We start from the raw sequence: 21362 nt of genomic DNA on the forward strand, positions 1-21362 counted from the left end.
TGGAAAAGAAGGAAGGCATAAGGAATTCGCTGCACACTCTACCTAATCATTATCTTAAATCATTTAGTACCAATGTCAAATGTTAAAGCACAATTGTCAAGCCCATACCCCAAAATGACTAGCATCAATCATGTCCTGCATCCACCCTGATCTGGCTTCCCAATTTTGGCCTTCCCAATATGATTTTGTTTTTCTACATCTACGTCTCATATCAGTCTTGCCACTTTTTAGTGTCAGAGCTCAAATGCTGATTTTCAAGTGACTTTTTACTATAATTGATGTGCTGTGACTACAAGTTTCTTTTTTTTGTAACTACTTTTTTAAACTGTTTTCTATAATCTGTGCAACATAAGGTATTCTTATGTAGTTTAGAACAGAAATTATAGAGTCAGATAGATATGCATTCTAATCTTGATTCTACAATCTACTACATGTGTGACACTGAACAATTAGTTTAACCTCTAAAAATCTCAGTTTTCTGAACTGCAAAATGGAGGAGAATAGTGCATACCTCATTTTTCTGCTGTGAGGACCAAATAAGATAGCCTTTCTCAAAGCACTGGGGTTTGTATACAGTAAGCATGATATGTAAATATAGAGTGCTTTTTTTCTTATATTGGATTTTCATTTCTCCTTTATAACCCTCTTTGTATGTAAATACACTTTTCTCTGTTTTGTTGTGATGGATGGAAGTTTTTTGAGAACTCAATAACTTTAGGATAGAAAATAATATCTTCAAGGTCAAAAGATACTGTTGAGATTCTCTATTGATTAAAAATTGTCTTTTTTATGGTTATCCTCTCCTTCATATCACTAATATTCACAATATAGAAGAATTTCTGGTCCTTATAGTTGAATGTAAGACTTAACTCTTTCCTACGCTCTACGTTAGAGTTAGACGTGGAAATAATATTAAATAAATGTGAAAGAAAATAGGAGCCAATTTCCTAAGTAAAACTGCAGCCAAAAAGAAAAAACCCAAGAAGCAAATTGCAAATTCAGGAAAGGTATTTTGTTCAACATCAGAATATAGCAAAGGTTTGACTATGTTAGATTAAAAACAAACACAGACACAAATGGGCACATACGCAGGCATTTAAAGAAAAATGAGCAAGACGTTAAAATTTTTCTTCATTAAATGTGTTTACCACTGCACATATTAACTAGTATATTTCCTAATATTATAATTATACAATTATATGCCATTTATGGATACCTAATAACAATTCCTTTACTCTTTCAATAATGACAATTGCTATTTTTTAAAAGATACATAGGGAAAATTTTAAATAATAATTATTTGCAAACTTAAATATTAGTTGGTGCCAATGATGAATCATCTTTTGGCCGTGGTGTTAGTGTTTTTTATAACTATTCACTCAGTCAGCAGTGAGTTTATAAGACCCGTTGTTTTTTCCTCGTCCCCAAATATCTTAGTACTGTCTTTATGTTTGCTTCTTCAGTGATAAGAAAAGTGACAGATCTATAATCAATGAGACTACACAGATCTGAAAAGTGAGTTGATCAAAGTCCTTGGTTTGTTTTTTAGATACAGAAAGTTCCATATAGAACATTTCTCAAACTTTTGATGATAAGTGACTAGGTTACAACAAATTACTGTGTTTGGCACTGTTGTAGGCAGTGGAAATAAAGTACAGAACAAAATCCAGACAAATTCTTTGACTGAATGGCACTTATGCTCCAGTGTGGGGAACACAGAAAAATATAAATAACAAATAAGTGTGTGTGTGTGCATGCCCATGTGCGTGTGTGTTGCTAAATTCTTTTAAAATAAAATATAAACCAATTGGGTAATATATTAGGGTGGTTAGGGAAGGCTTCTGTGAGGCAGTGACATTTAAGCAGATATGAATGAAATGAAGGAGAGATCCAGGTGAATACTGGGCCTCAAAGAAAGGAGTGAAAGGAATAAAGAATGGAGGAAAGGAGGGAGGGAGGAAGGGAGAAAAATACATAGGCAAGAAGAGACAAAAGAGAGAAAAAAAGACATTCTTCTCAACATGTGCTATAAACCCCTCTTGCCTTCAAACACAGAGCCTGAGCTTCATTGATTAGGAGACAAAAATGTATATTCTTAAGATGTCTATGTCATTTTTACAATAACAATCTATGAAATTAATAATAGAACAGTCTGGAAAAGAAGAGGGTGTTCGATTTATGCCAAAGTTAAAATTCTGTGAAAGTCTCATAAAATTTACCACCTATAAAATGTGAAACATAAGAGAAGGCTATTCTGATGTGCAGTTAACTTAAATAACGTTTTATTAAATATAAGGTAATTAAAGTGTAATGCAAGAAGAAAATATGAGAACTTAAAGAGAGAACAAATATCTGTGAATATATATATTAAAAATATTCACAATTGTTTCAATTCCTTTGTGAGTGTTGCACTATGTATATCAAAACGTATGCTCCTTAAAGCAATTATACTCTAATAAAGATGTTAAAAAAAAAAAGTTAAAAACAAAAGTATGCTCTTAAAATTAAATGTGAATATAAGTACACCTAACTATGTAAATCAAATTTCTATTTCACAGACATTTTTATATTTACATGTCTTTTATGGTAAAGTTTAAAGGCTATCTTTCCCATGATGTTTTCACTAGAAGGAAGTACTATCTGAAATATCATTGCATGTCGTACGTATCTCATTTGCATTTACACTGATGTAACGTGTCTGCATGTTTACAACGCCTAGAATTGCATGTCTTGAACACAGTAAATGCTAAAATCATTTTGAAAGAAAGAAGTTATTCTGAGCAGTAGGCATTTTTAAAAGAATGTTGTACAATACTATGACTCTATGTGTGTGTTTGTATGTATACCTTTGAAATAAAATATGTCTCAGTATACACAGAGTGAGATATCTAAAAATAGAGGCTGTAACATATACATCCCCCGGAACATTTCATGTAAATAAACTTTAGTTGTAGAAACAGAAACATCTAATTTTATATCCATAGAAGCAAAATTAAGTTTTCTTTCACCATTTATGGAGGCTAATTAGATCATTCTAACATAAATATTTAGAACTTTTTGGCAAAACATAGAAAACACAGTGTAAAATAATACGAATTACTTACAACCATCTCATTTAGAGACACCCAGCAATCTGGTGGGAAGTCCTGCAGCAGTGGGACCAAGAACTGAAGACAGCCATCCCAGTGGCACAGGAGCAGCATCATGCCGATGAGGTTAAAGATTCTCACCACGGCGCTGGCGAGATCATATGTCATGTGGAAAATCTGTTGACCAAAATATAAGATCAATTCTTATAATCAAATTTTTAAAAGTCAAGAATACTACCAATGTCAGTAGACATTGACATTATATAGTGCAAGTATCGATTTAATAAAAATACAGACAGAACTTTTACAAATAGAAACAGAGATTGCATGTCTTTATCCTTACATTGAGGTCTGGCACTCTATGAGTATTACCACCAACTGTGGGTTCTCCATGAGGAGCAGAGGTGACATGACTACATTAAATCGATGAGTCATGTTTTAAAGAACATTGGTTTTGCCAGTAGTTTTCACTTACTGTCCTTCCAAGCATTTTAGCAAAGGTGCTTTCAAAGAAGTTAGCAAATTTGACAAATGATGGGCACACGCTTCTCTGCTTCTCATTCCTTGTTAATAGATTTGTTGAAGAATCAAAAAAATAACCCAGGGACTGAAAACTATTAGCAAAAGTAGTTTAATTGCAAAACATAAAGGAAGATTGACAATTAACTGCAGTTAACTTTATAGCTATATGAGTTAGAGCTACTTCTTTTATTGTGCAGATTGAACGTGAATAGTGGCTTTTGAGATAAAAGTTCTCTGAATGGTTAAAAAACAACCGTGCAGCACTTTTTAAAAATTAAAATTGTTATTTCCATTGTATTATCTGTATGTTACAGGTTTCCCTTTTCTGTGAAACTTTATTTGTATTTTCACAAAATCCGTTATGATAGGTTAGATTATTTCAGAAAGCACAAAAAATTATGACAAATGGACATTCTCCATCAGAATTTTACAAGTGGAATCTTACATACAGCTTTATATCTATAACTTCTCATTCAGAACTTGAATCCTTTCTTTAGTAGCTCACATGTTATATCACTCTTCCATTGCTAATACAGTTTCTGCTTATATTTCACCTAGTCTAGAATACCAAAACCCACTTGGGAGCTGATCTATAATTGTTAAAGGGTTACTGAGTTAATAAAATTAATAAATATGTATAAATACACAAAGAAACGACACCTTGAGATACTTAGGATCACATTTGGTATAATTCACCAAAAGAATGGTCTAGTTTTGAAGTAATGAGGACACCATGTATTGAGAAATTAACTGAGAAACAGGAAAAAACCCACAAATTTAATACTTTGATTTAGAAACTATATCTTGGTAAGGAAACTTCTATAATTCTTAAGAAATGCGTACTGAAGTGTGTAGAGGTAACATGACAGCACAGCTGGGTTTTGCTTTTATAAAATCAGCAAATCTATCTTTAATTAAATGTTTTTCACTTTGATATATTTCTATTAGCCATTAATTCTTTCTTTAAACAATCTTCCTTTTTGACACAGTAATTAGAGCGAGCAAAAAAAAAAAAATCCTTCTTTGTGGGAATGTACACACTGTTCTGAATTTTTTTTAAAGTAAGATTGGGATCCTGGATTTTAAAGTCAGCAGATCACGTATTTTGAGATCAGACAGCTATATGAGTAGCAATTTATTTTAAAGTATTAAGAATTTTATTTCCTTTAAAATATTTTTATTTTATTTTATTTTTTGTGACTTTCTTGTTTTTTATTTTTTTAAATTTTTATTGGAGTATAGTTGATTTACAATGTTCTATTAAGTTTCAGGTTACAGCAAAGTCAATCAGTTATACATATTTTTAAATTTGGTTTTGTATTTGGCAAACCCACAGAAAAGTCCTTTTGATGTTATTTCCTCTGATATTTCTTGGTCACTGAATTTGAAAATAAAATAGTACCAAAATTTTTATCAATAACTTTTCATTAAAAGTAACACAGTAAAATACAATAAAAAAAGTTTTTTACTACTAAAGTAGGGAAAGAAAATCACCATGGATTTCATTTTTTGTTTAGTAATAGAATTCTATATTTATATCTAAGCATTTCCTGACAAAATGGACATATTGAACAATATGTCTTTTGGGTAAGTGTTACATAGTTGAGAAATAGGGTAAAACTGCAGAACATAAACTTCTGGATCAAACAAGAAACTAATCTCCTTTCAACCTTATTATCTGAAATAAACAATATCTGAAACTGTCTGCCAATTATCTGTAAACTATAAACATATGGGCAGCAACCGGCATTCAACTATAAGAGTTTAGAATGAAGTTTGGGATCTTACAGAGAACTAGGGCCCATTCTCAGTACAGCTGACTTTTATGGATTTTCTACTTTCTTTACCAGGAGTTAGATTCTTTTTGTAAGATCTTAAGTGATTATTTACTGAAATAAGATAACATATTCTAACAGTTATTCACCAATTCCTTTAATAAAACCCTGTTATTTCTAAATTGTTTTCCAGAGAAACAGAACCACTATTTTCATAAAGGAAGTTAATGGGGTTATAAGGCCTTTCATAATATATTAGAAACACATTTTTTTTGTTTTGCTTCCATGTGATTACTGAACTCCTATTGTACAGGATAATCCCTAGAATTAAGCCTAACCTCTAACCCATTTCTATTCCTAACTTCGCAATGTTAGTATACTATACTCATGCTAGATTTATATACTAACTCTGCTGTATAGTGCTCACATAATTAATTTCATAAACGGTCTCCCTTTTTGGCCTTTAACATTATGTGTTCAAAAGTGATCTCACTTTCTGGAGCTATTCCAAAATCTAACATTGGAAGAGGCACAGCAAGTTGGCTATTTTGACACTGGTTAATATCAAAAGCTGATTACAAATAGTCAAATCCATGTAGCTCCATCCTGATTTATCTACCTGACAAAAGGACATCATAGTGTATATAGTATTACTTTTTTTTTTTTTTTTTTTTTTAATTTATTTATTTATGGCTGTGCTGGGTCTTCGTTTCTGTGCGAGGGCTTTCTCTAGTTGCGGCAAGTGGGGGCCACTCTTCATTGCGGTGCGCGGGCCTCTCATTATCGCGGCCTCTCTTGTTGCGGAGCACAGGCTCCAGACGCGCAGGCTCAGTAATTGTGGCTCACAGGCCTAGTTGCTCTGCGGCATGTGGGATCTTCCCAGACCAGGGCTCGAACCCGTGTTCCCTGCATTGGCAGGCAGATTCTCAACCACTGCACCACCAGGGAAGCCCTATAGTATTACTTTTGATGCATACATAAATGTGTGTAGTTGCTTGGGCCTGATTTGATTGTCTGTTGAGCTCTTATAATTAATATACCCTGGAAGGCATAAACTTCACATGTGACCAGTTGCTGAGATATTTATTTATTCATTCATTTATTTAATATTTATTATTTTTTAATTGAGATAACCTTGGTTTGTAACATTATATAAGTTTCATGTTTACAACATTATATTTCTACTTCTTTATACACTACAGCATGCTTACCACCAAAAATCTGGTTTCCATCCATCACCATAAAGTCGATCCCCTTTACCCATTTTGCCCACCCCCTGCTGTTTCCCCTCTGGTTACCACTACTCTGTATCTAAGTGTTTGTTTTTGTTTGATTTGGTTTCTTCATTTATTTTGTTTCTTTTTTGTTTATTTATTTTTTTATATTCCACATAGGAGTAAAATCATATGGCATTAATCTTGCTTCATCTGACCTATTTCACTTAGCATAATATCCTCAAGGTCCATCCATGTTGTTGCAAATGGTAAGATCCCAACTTTTTTATAGCTGAGCAGTATTGCACTGTATTTGTATACCACATCTTTTTTATCCATTCATCCATGGATGGTCACTTAGGCTGTTTCCACGTCTTGGCTATTGTAAATAATACTGCTTGAATATGGGGGTGCATATATCTTTTCAAAATTAGTGTTCTTGTATTCTTTGGATAAATACCCAGAAGTGGGATAGCTGAATCATATGGTAGATTATTAATGGCCCTGGTAAAACCTTGCTCATGGAAGATGTGGAATGAGAAGACTACTTCCTCATGGAGCATATACATCTGCAGATAGTCACGCTAACCAAAGAAGGAAACATCTGGTCTACTTTAAGCAAAGCCATAACTTCTTACTATCTAAGGGTAGCTTGTAAGATAAGTCTCAGTGCAACTTTACTCAACTTCCTGGTCAAGTGGCCAACATCATTGATTAATTAATTAATATTTTCAGCTTTTTTCCATCTATGAGGTAGAAATCCTAAAGTGATAAATTCCTATCTAAATCTATTATCTTAGCGCTCCTGCATGTAAACCTGACAACACAAAAACAGCACTGTAGATGACACTCAAATTGTTAAATGAACTGTAGTTGTAAATTGTTAAATCAATTGTAAATTGTAAATTGTGAAGTAAATTATTAAATGAGTGAATGAGACTGTTGCGGGGGGGTTAACAACAACAGCAAAAGTAATGTTTTATGATCTTAAGAGTGGAAAGTTTTTGCTTTTGTGTTTTAAACCAAGGAATTAAAAAAAGAAAAACAACTTCATTATTTTCTACCTTCCAAGTAATCTGAACTTGAAAACTGATTTGAGTGCTCAGAGTGTGGGTAACAGAAAGACAGACCATTCTGACCCCCCAGCAATATGTTTTAAGTGGTACTTACAAGAGTCAACAGAAAAAAAATAATTAAAATAAGTTTGAAAGGTAGCGCTTTAATTTTATTTTCACCAAAACTAGACTACAAAATATGTCAGTGGAAGGCACTGTGCTTTACATTCGCCCAGCTCAGAACACTGTTTTTCATATGACTTCAAGGAGAGGAAAGAGCTGGTCACAGATACTCATTGAATTACTTTTATAATATTATAGTTCTAGAATGCTGCCCAGATGGAGTCTAATAACTCCAGATAGAATGTTGGAAGAATTATCTGAGTAAGATAATTTGATTCCGAATCCCAAATCCTGCCCTAATATTTGCAGATTTGTTCACCATAAGTATAATTTTTTGTAATATTTTTCCCAAGAGCAATGTATAAACTATCCTGTTCTTAAAAGGTCGAATCCCTAACTGTGTTATATGGAGATATCCATAAATTAGCAGAGTGATTCCAAAATGCTTCCACACTCATTCTTGATAAGCTGGATTCAGGGGTCTCTCAATCTAATAACCCACCTATGAAATCGGTGAGACTTAACCAATCCTTAACTATTTGGTTTACTATGTTTTACTTAACCAAAAAATGGTCAATTTAAGACTTTTCATGGAATATATTGATCTGTCCTTAGTCTTTGATTTCACAGATGGGAATCGTTTATAGGTTAGGCTGCTTCTATTATCTCGGTATTGATTGAAGGCTTCAAATATGCTTTCAGAATTCTTATCGATGTAACATTAAGAAAATCAAATGGGCCAGAAATGGCTCTCTTGACACAGAACATTCTTATTTTTAAGGTATTAAAATAAGTTCAGGTTCTTTGGTTTATCTTTATGTATTTGTACCTGCATAACTTGATATATCTTTTAGATGGAGTATCTCTATGCCATGTTGACACAGAATACAAGAAAACAAACATTTAGCAACTCAGTCTGTTTCATAGCTAACACATGTCCAGAATTCAATATGTAGTAGTCCTAATCATTGATTAGAATAGTAAAATAAATACTTTAAGAGTCCTTTTGCACCTTCTGCAATTCTTACCTTGAAAACTATCCAGATTATCCTACCATGCTTTAGGTAAAGTGCAGAAGGTTTCATCTGGTATATGAGAGAAGAGTATTCTTCACAGCGGTCTCTTTGAACACTGATAATGACTGCACTCATTGAACTAATTTTATCAGTCCCTACCCTGTCTAGGATCTCATTCAAATGGCCAGCCCATAACCTTCAGAAAAGTCAACCAACTGGGCATCTCATCTTTATCAACCTGTGTCCATAGTCAAAATGCAGTTATCTACTTCTTAGCTTCCCCTACCTATTATCAGATCCTCTGGCTGTGGAGTGCTTCTTGGAGGATTTCTCCTTTCCACTGTCACTTCAAAACTCCTCCTACATTGTTGATTAATTCTCTTGTACCCTCAGCCTCATCATAAAATTCTTCCTCTCCTTCTCTGCTTTTTCCTGAGACTTATGACTGCACCTTGTCCTCTCCCCAAAGACTCAGTTTCTCTGGTAACTTTCTCAAACGGAGTTGGTTCAATTCTTTCGTACTTCATAAGCCTTAGGTTTTTATGTCAATGCCCTCATTTTCTGAGGTCCCCTTTGCCACTTTCAGATAATAATTTGTCTAGCTGTAACAGGAAAATTCCTTCTCTTCAGTGTCTGTTCTATTTGGCTATTCCACCCATAACTTTCTCTCACTCCTGGCATCTTACAACCTCTCAATCCCCACCCACCACACATTTCCATTTATTAAGGACTCTGTATTTTTCCACTGCCCTTTTCTGCAAAATGTCAACTTCTGAGTAATCAAAACGGCCACTTTCTATACCTGAGCTAATGAAAATTACTGGATAGAAAACCGTAGATTGTGTATACTCATTTTTTAAAAAAAACAGTAACCTATTTGAAGTCCTCAGCTCTGGTTTATGCATTTCTCTATTCTTAGTACCTATGATTTTCCCTCTTACCATCTATCCAATATTTTTTCCTCTCTTCTCACGTCCCCAAAGACCATGACTATCCTGCTGAGTTTCAGCTTAAATGTTACCTTTTCCAAAGGAAACACATTCTTATGTTTGAGTTCCTTCACCTGTGATCCCTCATGCTTTCCAGCAAACATATATCTGCAGCTTTTCTTACTGGCTTTTTCCTAGTATCAAAAGATGTGTCTTTTGATATTAATCTGATCTTCTTTTCTCCTCCAGGAACCTAAATAATTAGTTCAGAGCTCTTCAATCTGTGATGAAAACCAACTCTCTCCTTTGTCAGTTGTGGACACTTTTGTAAAGTACAGCAAAAATGAATTAATACAAAAATAAAAGTTTAAAAACCAAGACACATGTAATACAAGCCTTCTGCTTATCCCTTATCCTCTTGGATATGGCAGCAATATCAAATTACTATAATTACTAGATTACGTTTTCCTCAGAACTGTTAACTTCTTCTACACTAGTTTTACTCTGTATATTTAGAAACAATAAAATTTCTCACTTCCTCCAAAGTGTTTTAATTTGAAAAAGAATCTTCACTTCCTAGGTACTTTCCTAATTTTTTTTTCCTTTATATTCTTCTCAGTTTAGCTTCTCAAAAAAACTCTCCTCACTGGAACTTTGAGACAGAAAGAGAGCAGGCCTGCCCTAATGGGTAAAGTGGTTTTCTTTTCACAGTTAGATGTGCAAATTACCACCTGCTACAAAATCTGACTTCCTGAAGGACGTATGTGTCATAGCTACCCTGTACTTCTTTCCTTCTCCCTCCTCCCCACATATTAGGGGAATGTAGAGATATTTAAGGCTGACTTCATTTCCTAAAATGTGGGAATGAAACTTTAAAAAAAAAGTGCATCTATTTGAGCATTCTTTTTGAAGTGGCACAGATATTACATCATCGGAACTATAGAGAAGGCTATGTTTTATCACATAACTCTGCAGTAAACTAAACAGTACTTATAAGGTCATAACAACCACATACTTACAGAAGTATAGTTATGGAATAGAATATACTAGTTATCAATCATGACTGTCAAAGATATATAGCTAACTATGCATGTGTTATTTTGATCATGCCCATATAGTTCTTTAACAAACATATATATATATATATATATATATATAATAAAAAAGAAATGAATTTTAACTATTTTAGTTGTAAAAAAATTGTCATGTTTCTTAACTATGATTTATCTTGACTATCACCTAGACTTTAGGAATTTGTTTCATTACTTTCATACTATAAAATATATCAGCCATTTCCAATCATACATATTTTTACATAGGATTTTAATTCCTTATACTAAACATTTAGAAAAAGTATCTCTTCATGCAAAAATTGCTCTTTGTTAGCCTTACTAGCCTGAGAAAAAGCAAAGATTACGAGTTATGAAGAAAACATAAGAAAAATGATAAAATAATATGGATTCTTTGAAGATTTTTGGTAGGAAAGAATAGGAAACAGTTATAGTGGAAACTATAAAAGTACAAACCTTGAAAACTGGGAAGCACAATGTCTGGTGGTACAGAGTTTTGATCAGCAAATGTTTTTTCTCCCACAGAGGTTACTCATCTAACAGTGAATTTGCATAAATGGGTCAATGTTAATGAGTACCTAACTGAGATGAGCATTTCTACTAAGATCACTCATTTTCCTTGGAATTTCAAGTCAGTATCATCTGACGAATGGCAATAGGTCAGAAACAAAAAATGCTTATGATAGGTTACATTTTGTTAACTGAATATACCCAAATCGTCACATTTTTAAAACTCCTTAGGAAAAAGTAGTACATCTTTTTAACTTATATGAGGACTGTGTAGTATAAAAGAACATCTAATTATTGGACAGTGCCCTAGAAAAATGAAAAAGCAAGCATAAACCCCATGTGCTTAATTTACTTTAAGAAGTAGCTTACACATGGGGAAAATAAAATTACAAATGAATATTGAAAATGGTCCTATTAAGAAGAGAGTTGAATGGATTAGTACTGTGGAAAAAAAAGAAATTAATTAAATTAAACAATTTAAGATCGTTGTCTATTCCTCTATTACAAATTTCAAATGGCAGTAGATGTAGACAATATATACAAATTGTGCAACTACTAAAATATTTAAGTGAAGAAAATAAAAACAAACACATATTGTATGATGGATCTTTAAAACTTATTTTAATGATGGTTGTATGAAGGCTATCTGCTGCTTAACACACACTTAATTTCACTAAGTCAGCACTTACTTTCATGCAGTTAGCACTAAGATATCGATTTGATGAAATATGATTAATTTTCTTTTGAACTTTTTTTTGCAAATCTTGCCTGGAAAATTCAAATACAGTTATTTTTAATAAAAAAAATTAAATATTCTCTTTTTATTGTCTAGTACACAGGCATAATGATAATCAAGAAAACAATCATTAAGTGGCTATGTAAGTGTGTGTATGTGTGCTTGTGTGTATGTGTAGAGAAAGAGGGTGAAAAATCAAACTAATTAGCAATATTCTATCAATTCTGCCTAGCTCTTGTGAATTAATTTCAAATGATATTTCTCTAACATTGTACTTTTTGAAGAGGATTGGGGAATATTTCATTTTAGAAATAACATAATGCTAATAATACTCCCATTTTTATCTTTACAGTTTCATGTCAATCTTTTGCTTGCTCTCTCTCTTTTGTATAACTGCTCTCTTAGCATATTTGTAATATGTTACATGCTCCAGTAAGTACAAATTTAGTTATCTCTGCATTTTGAGCTACAGATAGTAAAAGTATTCTAGTTTTTATTACTATGTTGTTCATTTCCTCAGTATACAAAATCAATCACATGAATTTATGCTTTTTGAATTTATGCTTTTTTGAAAAATACACCATACAAAGAAATAGAGAAATGTACCTAATGTTGTTAAGAACAGATATTTTATTTTGGAGACTTCAAGTCAGAAATTTGTATTTTAAAATTCATCTAAATAATGAACACTCTTAAAACAGAGAGACCACTTCAGTGTACAATCTCTGGTAACTGAACTATAAAAGCAAATAAAGTAGAGGATGTTTAAACTCATTTTATATATTCTGTAAATTGTTTTCCCATAGATAGTATCTTGTAGATATTACATAGTCAATAAACAACTGTTGAATTGCTTTGAAATTATCAAGTAAGAATATGACATATTTTTCCATTCTATTCATATATCTATCCAGAAAGAATTTTTGTACTAATCTTCAGTTAATCAAGTTCCATTAACTTGTCCACTAGTGGTCTCTTGATAATATATTTTTAAGTATACCCCCAAAATAATATTATATATTGTTATATCTTCCATTTTCTATACATTCTGTGAGAAAGAATCTACTTCAATATTTTTGGTCTCACATCGTGTAATTTGTTAAATTCACAAGTGATGATAAATGTTTGGCATCTCAACCAATTTATTTTGGCTGAAAATATTGAAAATTGCAGTGTTTGCAGTGTGGTAAAAATCTTTAAAATTTGTCATATACATTTGCATGGAACATTAAATTGCTTCACACCTAATATATAGTTTTCAAATCTTTGAGCAATTATTTTGTTAAGTACCAAAGTTAAGATGAAATCAAAAGACACTTACTAACCAAAAGTTTTGCCATGTAAGGACTTAAAAAACTTGTCTATTGGGGAAATGCATAATTTTAAACCATAAGACTGAAGTTCTGCATTAATCAGTTTCTAAAAATTTGCCTTAGCTTTTCAACTAAAAGAAAGAAAATGGGGCAAGTGAACTCTGAAGTACATTCTACACATAAAATTCCATAATACCTTTACTTTAGAAATAAAAAGTACAAATTTTTAAAAAGTGAAACACACAAGGAAGCCAACACCTCGCACACACACCCACTCCCACACCCACACACACACGCCAAATGGAAGAGAAACCAGAGGTAAAACATTATTTTATATAAGTAATTTCCCTATGCCTTTGTTGATGAAACAAATAAATAAAAGTATAATAAAACTAATGGTAATATAAATGCATGGTAAAATAAAACGTGGTAGAGGCCATCATATTTAGATAAATTGCACAGTGTCTTTCTCAACATCCCCAGCCTCCATTCATCATGCATGAATGGTCATGTGCAACCAGCACATTCTACCATTTGCCATAAGTCAACAGGGGAAACAAGAGAAAGGGACGCTGACTTCTGAAAGAGACTGTTAAGATGAAAATGCTTCTTCATAATTTTTTAGTAGTGGCCATCAGAGTTACATCATGCACTGGCATGTCAGCTAGCTGCTCGGGCTAGATGAGCCGGTCAAATTTGAAATATTAATTTATTTGAGTGGATTTGTGTCAGTGATGCTCTGGAAGAGGAAGTGGTGCTGGTTCACTGTCTTGGCAAATGCCTTGGAAAGAAAGCACTACGTACATGATTTTGGGTATGAAGCCAGTAAAAGAGAACTAAGAATCTTAGTGAATAAATCACCTTATGCCATTTGATGAAACCTAATATGTGTGAAAGATATATTATTATTGCAACCTCCTAAAAAGAAACTAAAACTTTATTATTTTGGGGTTTTTCTGGCCACGCCATGAGGTTTGCAGGATCTTAGTTTCCCCACCAGGGATTGAACGTGGGCCCCCTGCAGTGGAAGCTCAGAGTCCTAACCACTGGACAACCAGAGAATTCCCAGAAACTAAAAGTTTAAAAATAAGCAAGAGTTGGAAAAGTTGCTAGCGACCCAAGAAACATTTGAGTAAGATTTGATCTATTGGAAAATGGCATGGTTTCAGATTCACTAGTTGGACACCTTCCAGAACTAAGCATGCATTATAGTGCTTCATCAATTCAGATAATAGTGCTTCACGGTACTTGGCAGACCAACCAAAGTGTTGAAAATACTTAAGTATCAGAATTATTATAAGAAGTACATAACCTGTTATATGTGGAAGGACTCTTAAAAGCAGTAAGCCATTTTTGTATAAATTTGATTTTTCTTATCACCAAAACCCACCTATCAAATAATGGCTCTCTGCAGAATACAATGTTAGGCTCAGGATTCTTCAGTGCTTATGGCATCACCTTCACCACACACTCACACACACAAACTCTTTTTTCTCCAGATACCACCCACCTGTTTTAAGCAGGATTCATTTTTCTCTAGACCTCCTGCAGAACTCTCATAATTGTTGTTTCCTTTAACACATCTTGTAGTAGTCATATTTAGTCTCAGTTTATACCTTTATTTGGGGTGGGAATATGGTTAGGGCAGTAAGGACATGGGTGAGATCATCTTTCTCTTCTACTCCTTTAACAATAGCTTGTCTGGGTATAGAATTCTAGATTGAAAATCACTTCCTTCACTTTATTTGAAGACTTGACTCCATTCCTCCCACTGTCTAGTGAAACTGTATTTTTCCCCAATTATGAGTTTAATTTCTTTAGTGAAAAGAAGAGGAATTTTACATGGGGATAAGTGAAAACTGCCCTAATTCTTTGTGTGTGTGTGTGTGTGTGTGTGTGTGTGTGTAAGGGGGTGAGAGATGGGTTATGAGTAATGACTCATAGAGTTGTCATTTGACCTTAAATTAAGCACCCTTCCTGTGTTAGCCTTACTGCTCAATTACATTCTGCCTTATGCATTCTAACTCCAACTCCAAATGTCTCAGAGGTTTCACAGTACAGATTGGCTCTCACTTCCTTTGCAGACCCTTTTGTAGCATATTCCAGAATGTGATTTTCTCTCCTTGTGCCATTCCTTGTTCTGTTCCCTTTGGTTTTCAATCTTTTAAAAAATTTGAGGACTTTCTCTTCTAGATAAGAGTCTCCTGCTCTTGTTCCCTTCTGTTTTATACACGCATTCCTTTTTTCACTTTGATTCTTTAATCATGCTGGAGTCTTAAGAGGGACAGAAGGCCCACCTATGTGTCTTATCTATCTTCTGGAATCAGAAATCTTTATTTTATAATGTATCCTTTCTGTAAACCCCTAATATAAAAGGACTTACACAACTCAAATTCATAGTTACATATTCTTTCTGGACTGACTGATTTGTTCCAATGAGCTGTTCATCTATTCAAATGCCAATAAGTCGTTGATTAGTTTACCTCTGTAGCGTATTTTTCAGCCTCTAAGTTACCCACTCTCAATAATTCTCCTTGTAAATAGTTTGTATTTCATGCACATATTTAAAAATATATTTAGAATCACTTTGTCAAGTCCCTCTCCCATTCACAAAATTATGTTAGGCTTTGTTGTAATTGATTTAATTCATGTTTCTCGTTGTTTTTTCAACATTAATTACCTCATATCTCCAATCTCCAGTCTCATCTTCTCTGAAAATATAGTCTACTTGGCATACAGAGCTACCATTTTATGACTCAAACTTCATCATGGAAGTTCGCTGCTTGAACTTTTGTTAGAAATCCAGAGAATCTTCATGATGTCCAAACTCCAAAGGCCCCTTGTGATCTGCCCTCTGTCTACCATTTCACTATCGCCTCTCACCCTTCCTCTGTAGGTATTCCATACTGCAGGCAGACCAAATTTGTCATAGTAGTACCCTTTACACAACATGATTGCATCCGTTTACATAATATTCTCTCCTGGTATAATTTCTTTCCTTCTATCCCCTTTCTGACTGATGAGCTTATTCACACTTCAAAACTTGGCTCAAACATACCTTCCTCAGGAAAGACTTGTTTGACCTCTCCAGGGAAAGAATTAAGAGCTTCCTCCCATAGGGTCTAGTCTATAACTCTTAAAAGTGTTTGATACTTGACTATAATTATGTGTTTATATATTTGTGTCCTCGCTGGATTGTGAGCCCCTAGAGGTCAAGGACTGCATTCACAAAGCAAATACTCAATGCATGTTTACAAAATAGAAGAAAGTGAACAGGGAGGAAAAAAGGAAGGAAGGAAGGAAGGAAGGAAGGAGGGGGTAGGGAGGGAGGGATGGAGGGAAGGAACTCCCAGTTTAGAAATAAGTGACACAGTTTACTAAATGGAAACTTTGGGATTATTATATATTTTTCCAAATTCTTTTTTTTTGTGGATAATAGAATGGAGATTTTGATTTGAAGAGAATTCTTATCATGTACCTGTAATGAAATAAATGTATACACAAATTTTGTTTGTAATTTTGGTACCTAGTAATTCCAGAGTATGTCATCCTTTGTCACATCTCAGTTACATGATCAATATCCATATAGACATTGTCATCATTGTAGCTTGTCCTTATTCAAGGTTTTAATTAGCAAAATTAATTCTCTGATGACATCTTTCTATCTAGTTATTTTTCATTGTCTTACTCTCACTGAACTTTTTTTTCAATTGTCTGAGATGAGCAGTCTTTGAAAAGTTCTGTTTTCTTCCACTTTCTACTCTGCTCTTCATCATTTTCTTCATTATGCAGTCTGACACAAAAATCCATTATTTCAACAAGTATCTTATCAAAATTGTCAATTCTCTTCTCCTCTGTTCTATTCTCATGGTAATATCCTGTTTTAAGATTAACTGACGGTCCACATGCTACTCTTATATATGAGCTTCTATATACTGCTAGAGAGAACCCCACAACTGCACAGCTAGCTCACGGTTTTAAAATCAACTAGGTTTTCAGTGCTGTTTAATGAGATTGGCATGTCCCTAGACTGCACATATCTGATTCACAAACTTTCCCAGGTCTCCCAAAGTCTACCACACCTTACCTGCTCACTTCATCACAAGAAAATATTTAACATCCAATTTTATTGAAAATATACTGTCATTTACAAACACATTTGCATCCTTTCTCCTTCTTGCTTTTACAGCATGACATGTCTCTTTTTTCTGTTTTTTTTTAATCTTACTATATGCTCAGTGACCTTGCTTTATTAATTATCCCTTCTCTTCCTTCTCAGACTCTTCTCTACATTTTTCCTCATCAGCATTTAAGCATGCTTAAATCTTTACTACATGTATTTAAAAAATTGTACAGTGTACCTATATTCTACTCCATCCACTTTAATAACATCTACTTCTCAAATATACTAAAAATGTGTTAACACGTTCTTCACTTTTTCTCCTTATATTCAACTTTTAAACATTTTGGAACCTGGTGTCACCTATCTATCAACTGAAAACATTCATGGTAAAATTGGCATAGATCTCATGTTGCCATCCATTGAACAATTTCCAAATCTCATTTGCTTGACCTTCCTTCATATTCACCAAGTTATATCTACTCTTTCTTGACACTCTGTTTTCTCTGTTTCTGATAATTCAACGTTCCTCATTGCTCCTTGTTTACTCCCATTTCTCTGGTCAATTCTATTCAGTGTCCTTAAGCTACACATTCTCTGTTTTCTCTAGGAGTTGAAATTACTCAGTTTCCACTCTACACACTTTCCCTAAGGGATCCTTCCACGTCCATAACTTCAACTATTACTTAGAGTCAGGGGACTCCATTACCTTGACCTGTACTGAAGACAACCCTCTTAATTTTAAAACCCACAATCCAGTTACTCTGAAGATGTCCAAAATTGTATCTCCCACCTTCCACATCCCAGCTGAATTCTTTGCAGCAACTAATGCATATCAAGCCTCAAAGTAGCCTTTCATCAGTGTTATGCCGGACTTACTCTGTTCCCTCACTCTCCACATTCAATTAGTAACTACATTCTATAAATCTTCCTCTGTAGAAGTTCTTAAATTTCAAAACCCTTAATTCAGACAATCTTCATCTTTCACATGGGTTATTTCAAAACTTCCTAAATTATTTGCGTCTCTCTAGATTTGCCTTCCTGTACCCTGCAACTAGAGTTTTCTTTCTAAAACACAAATATGATGACATCACTTTCCTGGTTAGAAATCTTTGACAATGCTCGAATTGCTCCTTTGACTTAAAGGCCAAAGTCCTAAGTGTAGCATATATGGCCCTTCATGATTCAGCCACTGCTTACTTCTCAAGCCGCCTATATCCCTTTCTCTTAGTCTCCACATCATTTATTTCTGGTCATCATATTTGAACACTTCTATGATTCTCTCTTGCCACTGTCTCCATAAACTTGATGGAGAGGATCATATCTTACTGTCTTAGTATCTCAAAGTCTTTGGTACACTGTTAATTATAATAAACATGTTGAATGACTGGAGAATGGATGAGTGATATTTACTACCTGTTAATATTAATTTAGTTTCAGGTCTATATAAAATAAATAGCACACAAAGATTGCAATACAGGTGTCACTCAAAAATAACTTACAATATTTTTAAAAATCTGAATGATTTCAATCTGATATTTATTTTCCTATTAATTCCAGTAGAAACTAAGTGAAATATATGTTTTTCTGTTGTTGTTTGAGTATCAATAATGCAGTAGTGGCTTGCATAATGAGTGTGTAAAATAAACTAGTAATTAAATTTTGATTATACATAGTAAGTGTATGAAAATAATTTAAATTACATTTATGGTCATTTTCATATGTTCTATAATCATAAAATTGCTATTAAACAGAAGAACTTGGTTTCTTTGGTTTGAATCCATGCTATGCTTGCAGAATTTTTAAAATATTGCAGGATTGGCAATATTCTTTTTATGATGGTGCAGACTGTTTTGAATTTTTGAGATTGTTTTGAATTAACCAAAAATATTGTTCTCCTCTGATATTGGATCCAACAACATAAATCCCACTGTGTTTTAAGGCATTCCAGAACCATTATGTATTTGAGCTAATGGGCTAACCCTGTAACAGACACCTAGGCTGAGCCAAAATTCACTCTAAAAAACTGCAGATTTGGATGTATTCCTATCGAATTGGCAAGAGTTAAACTCAGTAGAATTCAGTATTTCTGACAAGTTCTAAATGGAGGAGTCCAAAAGGTTATTATTATCTGGGCTTTCACCCAGCATTCAAACTCACAAATCACTGTCATGTTTTCTGTTAAAATCATCATCGATTCTGGACTCCACAGTATTTCATTCATTTGGTATATTTATGTAGTATAAGAGTTTATAGAAGAGAATATTTTTGTATTATGCTCAGTAGTTTATTTAGAAAGAAAAACATGCATTTTTATTTAAGACTAACAAGGGTGAAAAGTTTTAATATGTCTACCTCTATAGATATATTTCTGTAACCCCTTTTCCTAAAGCTCTTTAAAAAGAATCAGCATTTCCTAAAGGAAATGTTCTAAGCTCATTCAATTACATGTAGATGTCCAGTTTTCCCAGCACCACTTATTGAAGAGATTGTCTTTTCTCCATTGTATATTCTTGCCTCCTTTGTTGTAGATTAATTGACCGTAAGTGCATGGATTTATTTCTGGGCTCTCTATTCTGTTCCATTCATCTAGGCATCTGTTTTTTGTGCCAGTACCATGCTGCTTTGATTCCTGTAGCTTTGTCTTAAGTCAGGGAGCATAACATCTCTAGCTTTGTTCTCTTTTCTCAAGATTGTTTTGGCAATTTGGGATAGCCAAAGAGAATAAATGCCTTGACCATCACAATTATAAAAATCAAGGACTAGTATTTCCACCACCTTAGATGATTTTCTCATTACCATGATGAATTTCTCTGACTCTGCAACTGGCTTTTACTTTCAAAATACTCTGAGAGGTGTGTCTGTGTGTGTGTGTGTGTATATTTGTCTTACATTTGTAATACATCTATTTATCTTTGACACCCTGATCATCTTGAATAACAGAGACATTTGGGCGTTTATATTTATATTTTGTTTAAACCAGTTTAAATTAATCTAAAATCTGCTAACTAAATCTCTCACTGTGCCCTTACAATGATATGTGTATATCTTACCTAGTCAGGCAGTAAAGTATATAAGGGAAAAGCATATTAACACATTTTGGCTTTTGCACATTTTTTGAATTGAAACCTGGATTTATTCACTCTTTGAAGTATCAAAATTAAAATGCACAAACTCTAAAGACTGTCAAATTGTTCATCATAATTTATAAAAAATATTTTAAAAATATATTCATTGAAGTTAATAGAAAAATGCTTATCTTCTTGGCAATTAAAGTGGATGATGTATTTTCGACAGAAAATTCAGGTTCTACTTGTCACTATGAAAGATTAAAAAACAAATATGTTTTCCACTGTGACATAATTGAAATGATATTATTAAATATACACACCAGAATTTACTGCAAAGTATGATTCTGTTTAATTCTAAGTGCCATCAACATTCTTTTAGATAAAGATAAGGCAATTTTGCATTAAATAATAATTCCTTGCTCTTTATTAATAGTTTTGTCTTAATTTATAGTTATTTAAATTTACTATATAAACTTGTCCTTAAATCTATTGTATCACCTTTACTAAGACTAGGATACAATGATAGAAATGGTTTGTGATGCATACCTTTTATTACATTTTGGAGATTATATATATAAATATATATAGACATATTTATACATATATAATATATATATATTTCCCTAAAGACAGAGACAATAGCTATAAATTAGAATGTGCAGAAAACTTAATTGTATTTTTCAGCAAAACATTTTTTCTTTATTTAACAGAAAAGAAATTTATACTTATATAAAAAATATAAGCTGGAAAAACAAAGTAGCTTTTTACTACACTTAATAACATAGAGTTTGAATCTTTCTAATAGACTTCTTTATTAAT

General features: G+C 33.2%; 1 protein-coding gene across 1 annotated transcript in view; it reads right to left on the reverse strand.

The window, feature by feature from the left end:
• Positions 1-21362, reverse strand: part of HCN1 (hyperpolarization activated cyclic nucleotide gated potassium channel 1) — a 373683-nt gene that overhangs the window by 165470 nt on the left and 186851 nt on the right. Inside the window, exon 3 of the mRNA XM_036845442.1 lies at positions 3105-3266. Coding sequence (XP_036701337.1) covers positions 3105-3266 — 162 coding nt within the window. The remainder of the gene's footprint in view (positions 1-3104; positions 3267-21362) is intronic.

The sequence above is a fragment of the Balaenoptera musculus genome, chromosome 3 (genome assembly GCF_009873245.2).
Source record: "Balaenoptera musculus isolate JJ_BM4_2016_0621 chromosome 3, mBalMus1.pri.v3, whole genome shotgun sequence".
Classification (NCBI taxonomy): domain Eukaryota; kingdom Metazoa; phylum Chordata; class Mammalia; order Artiodactyla; family Balaenopteridae; genus Balaenoptera; species Balaenoptera musculus.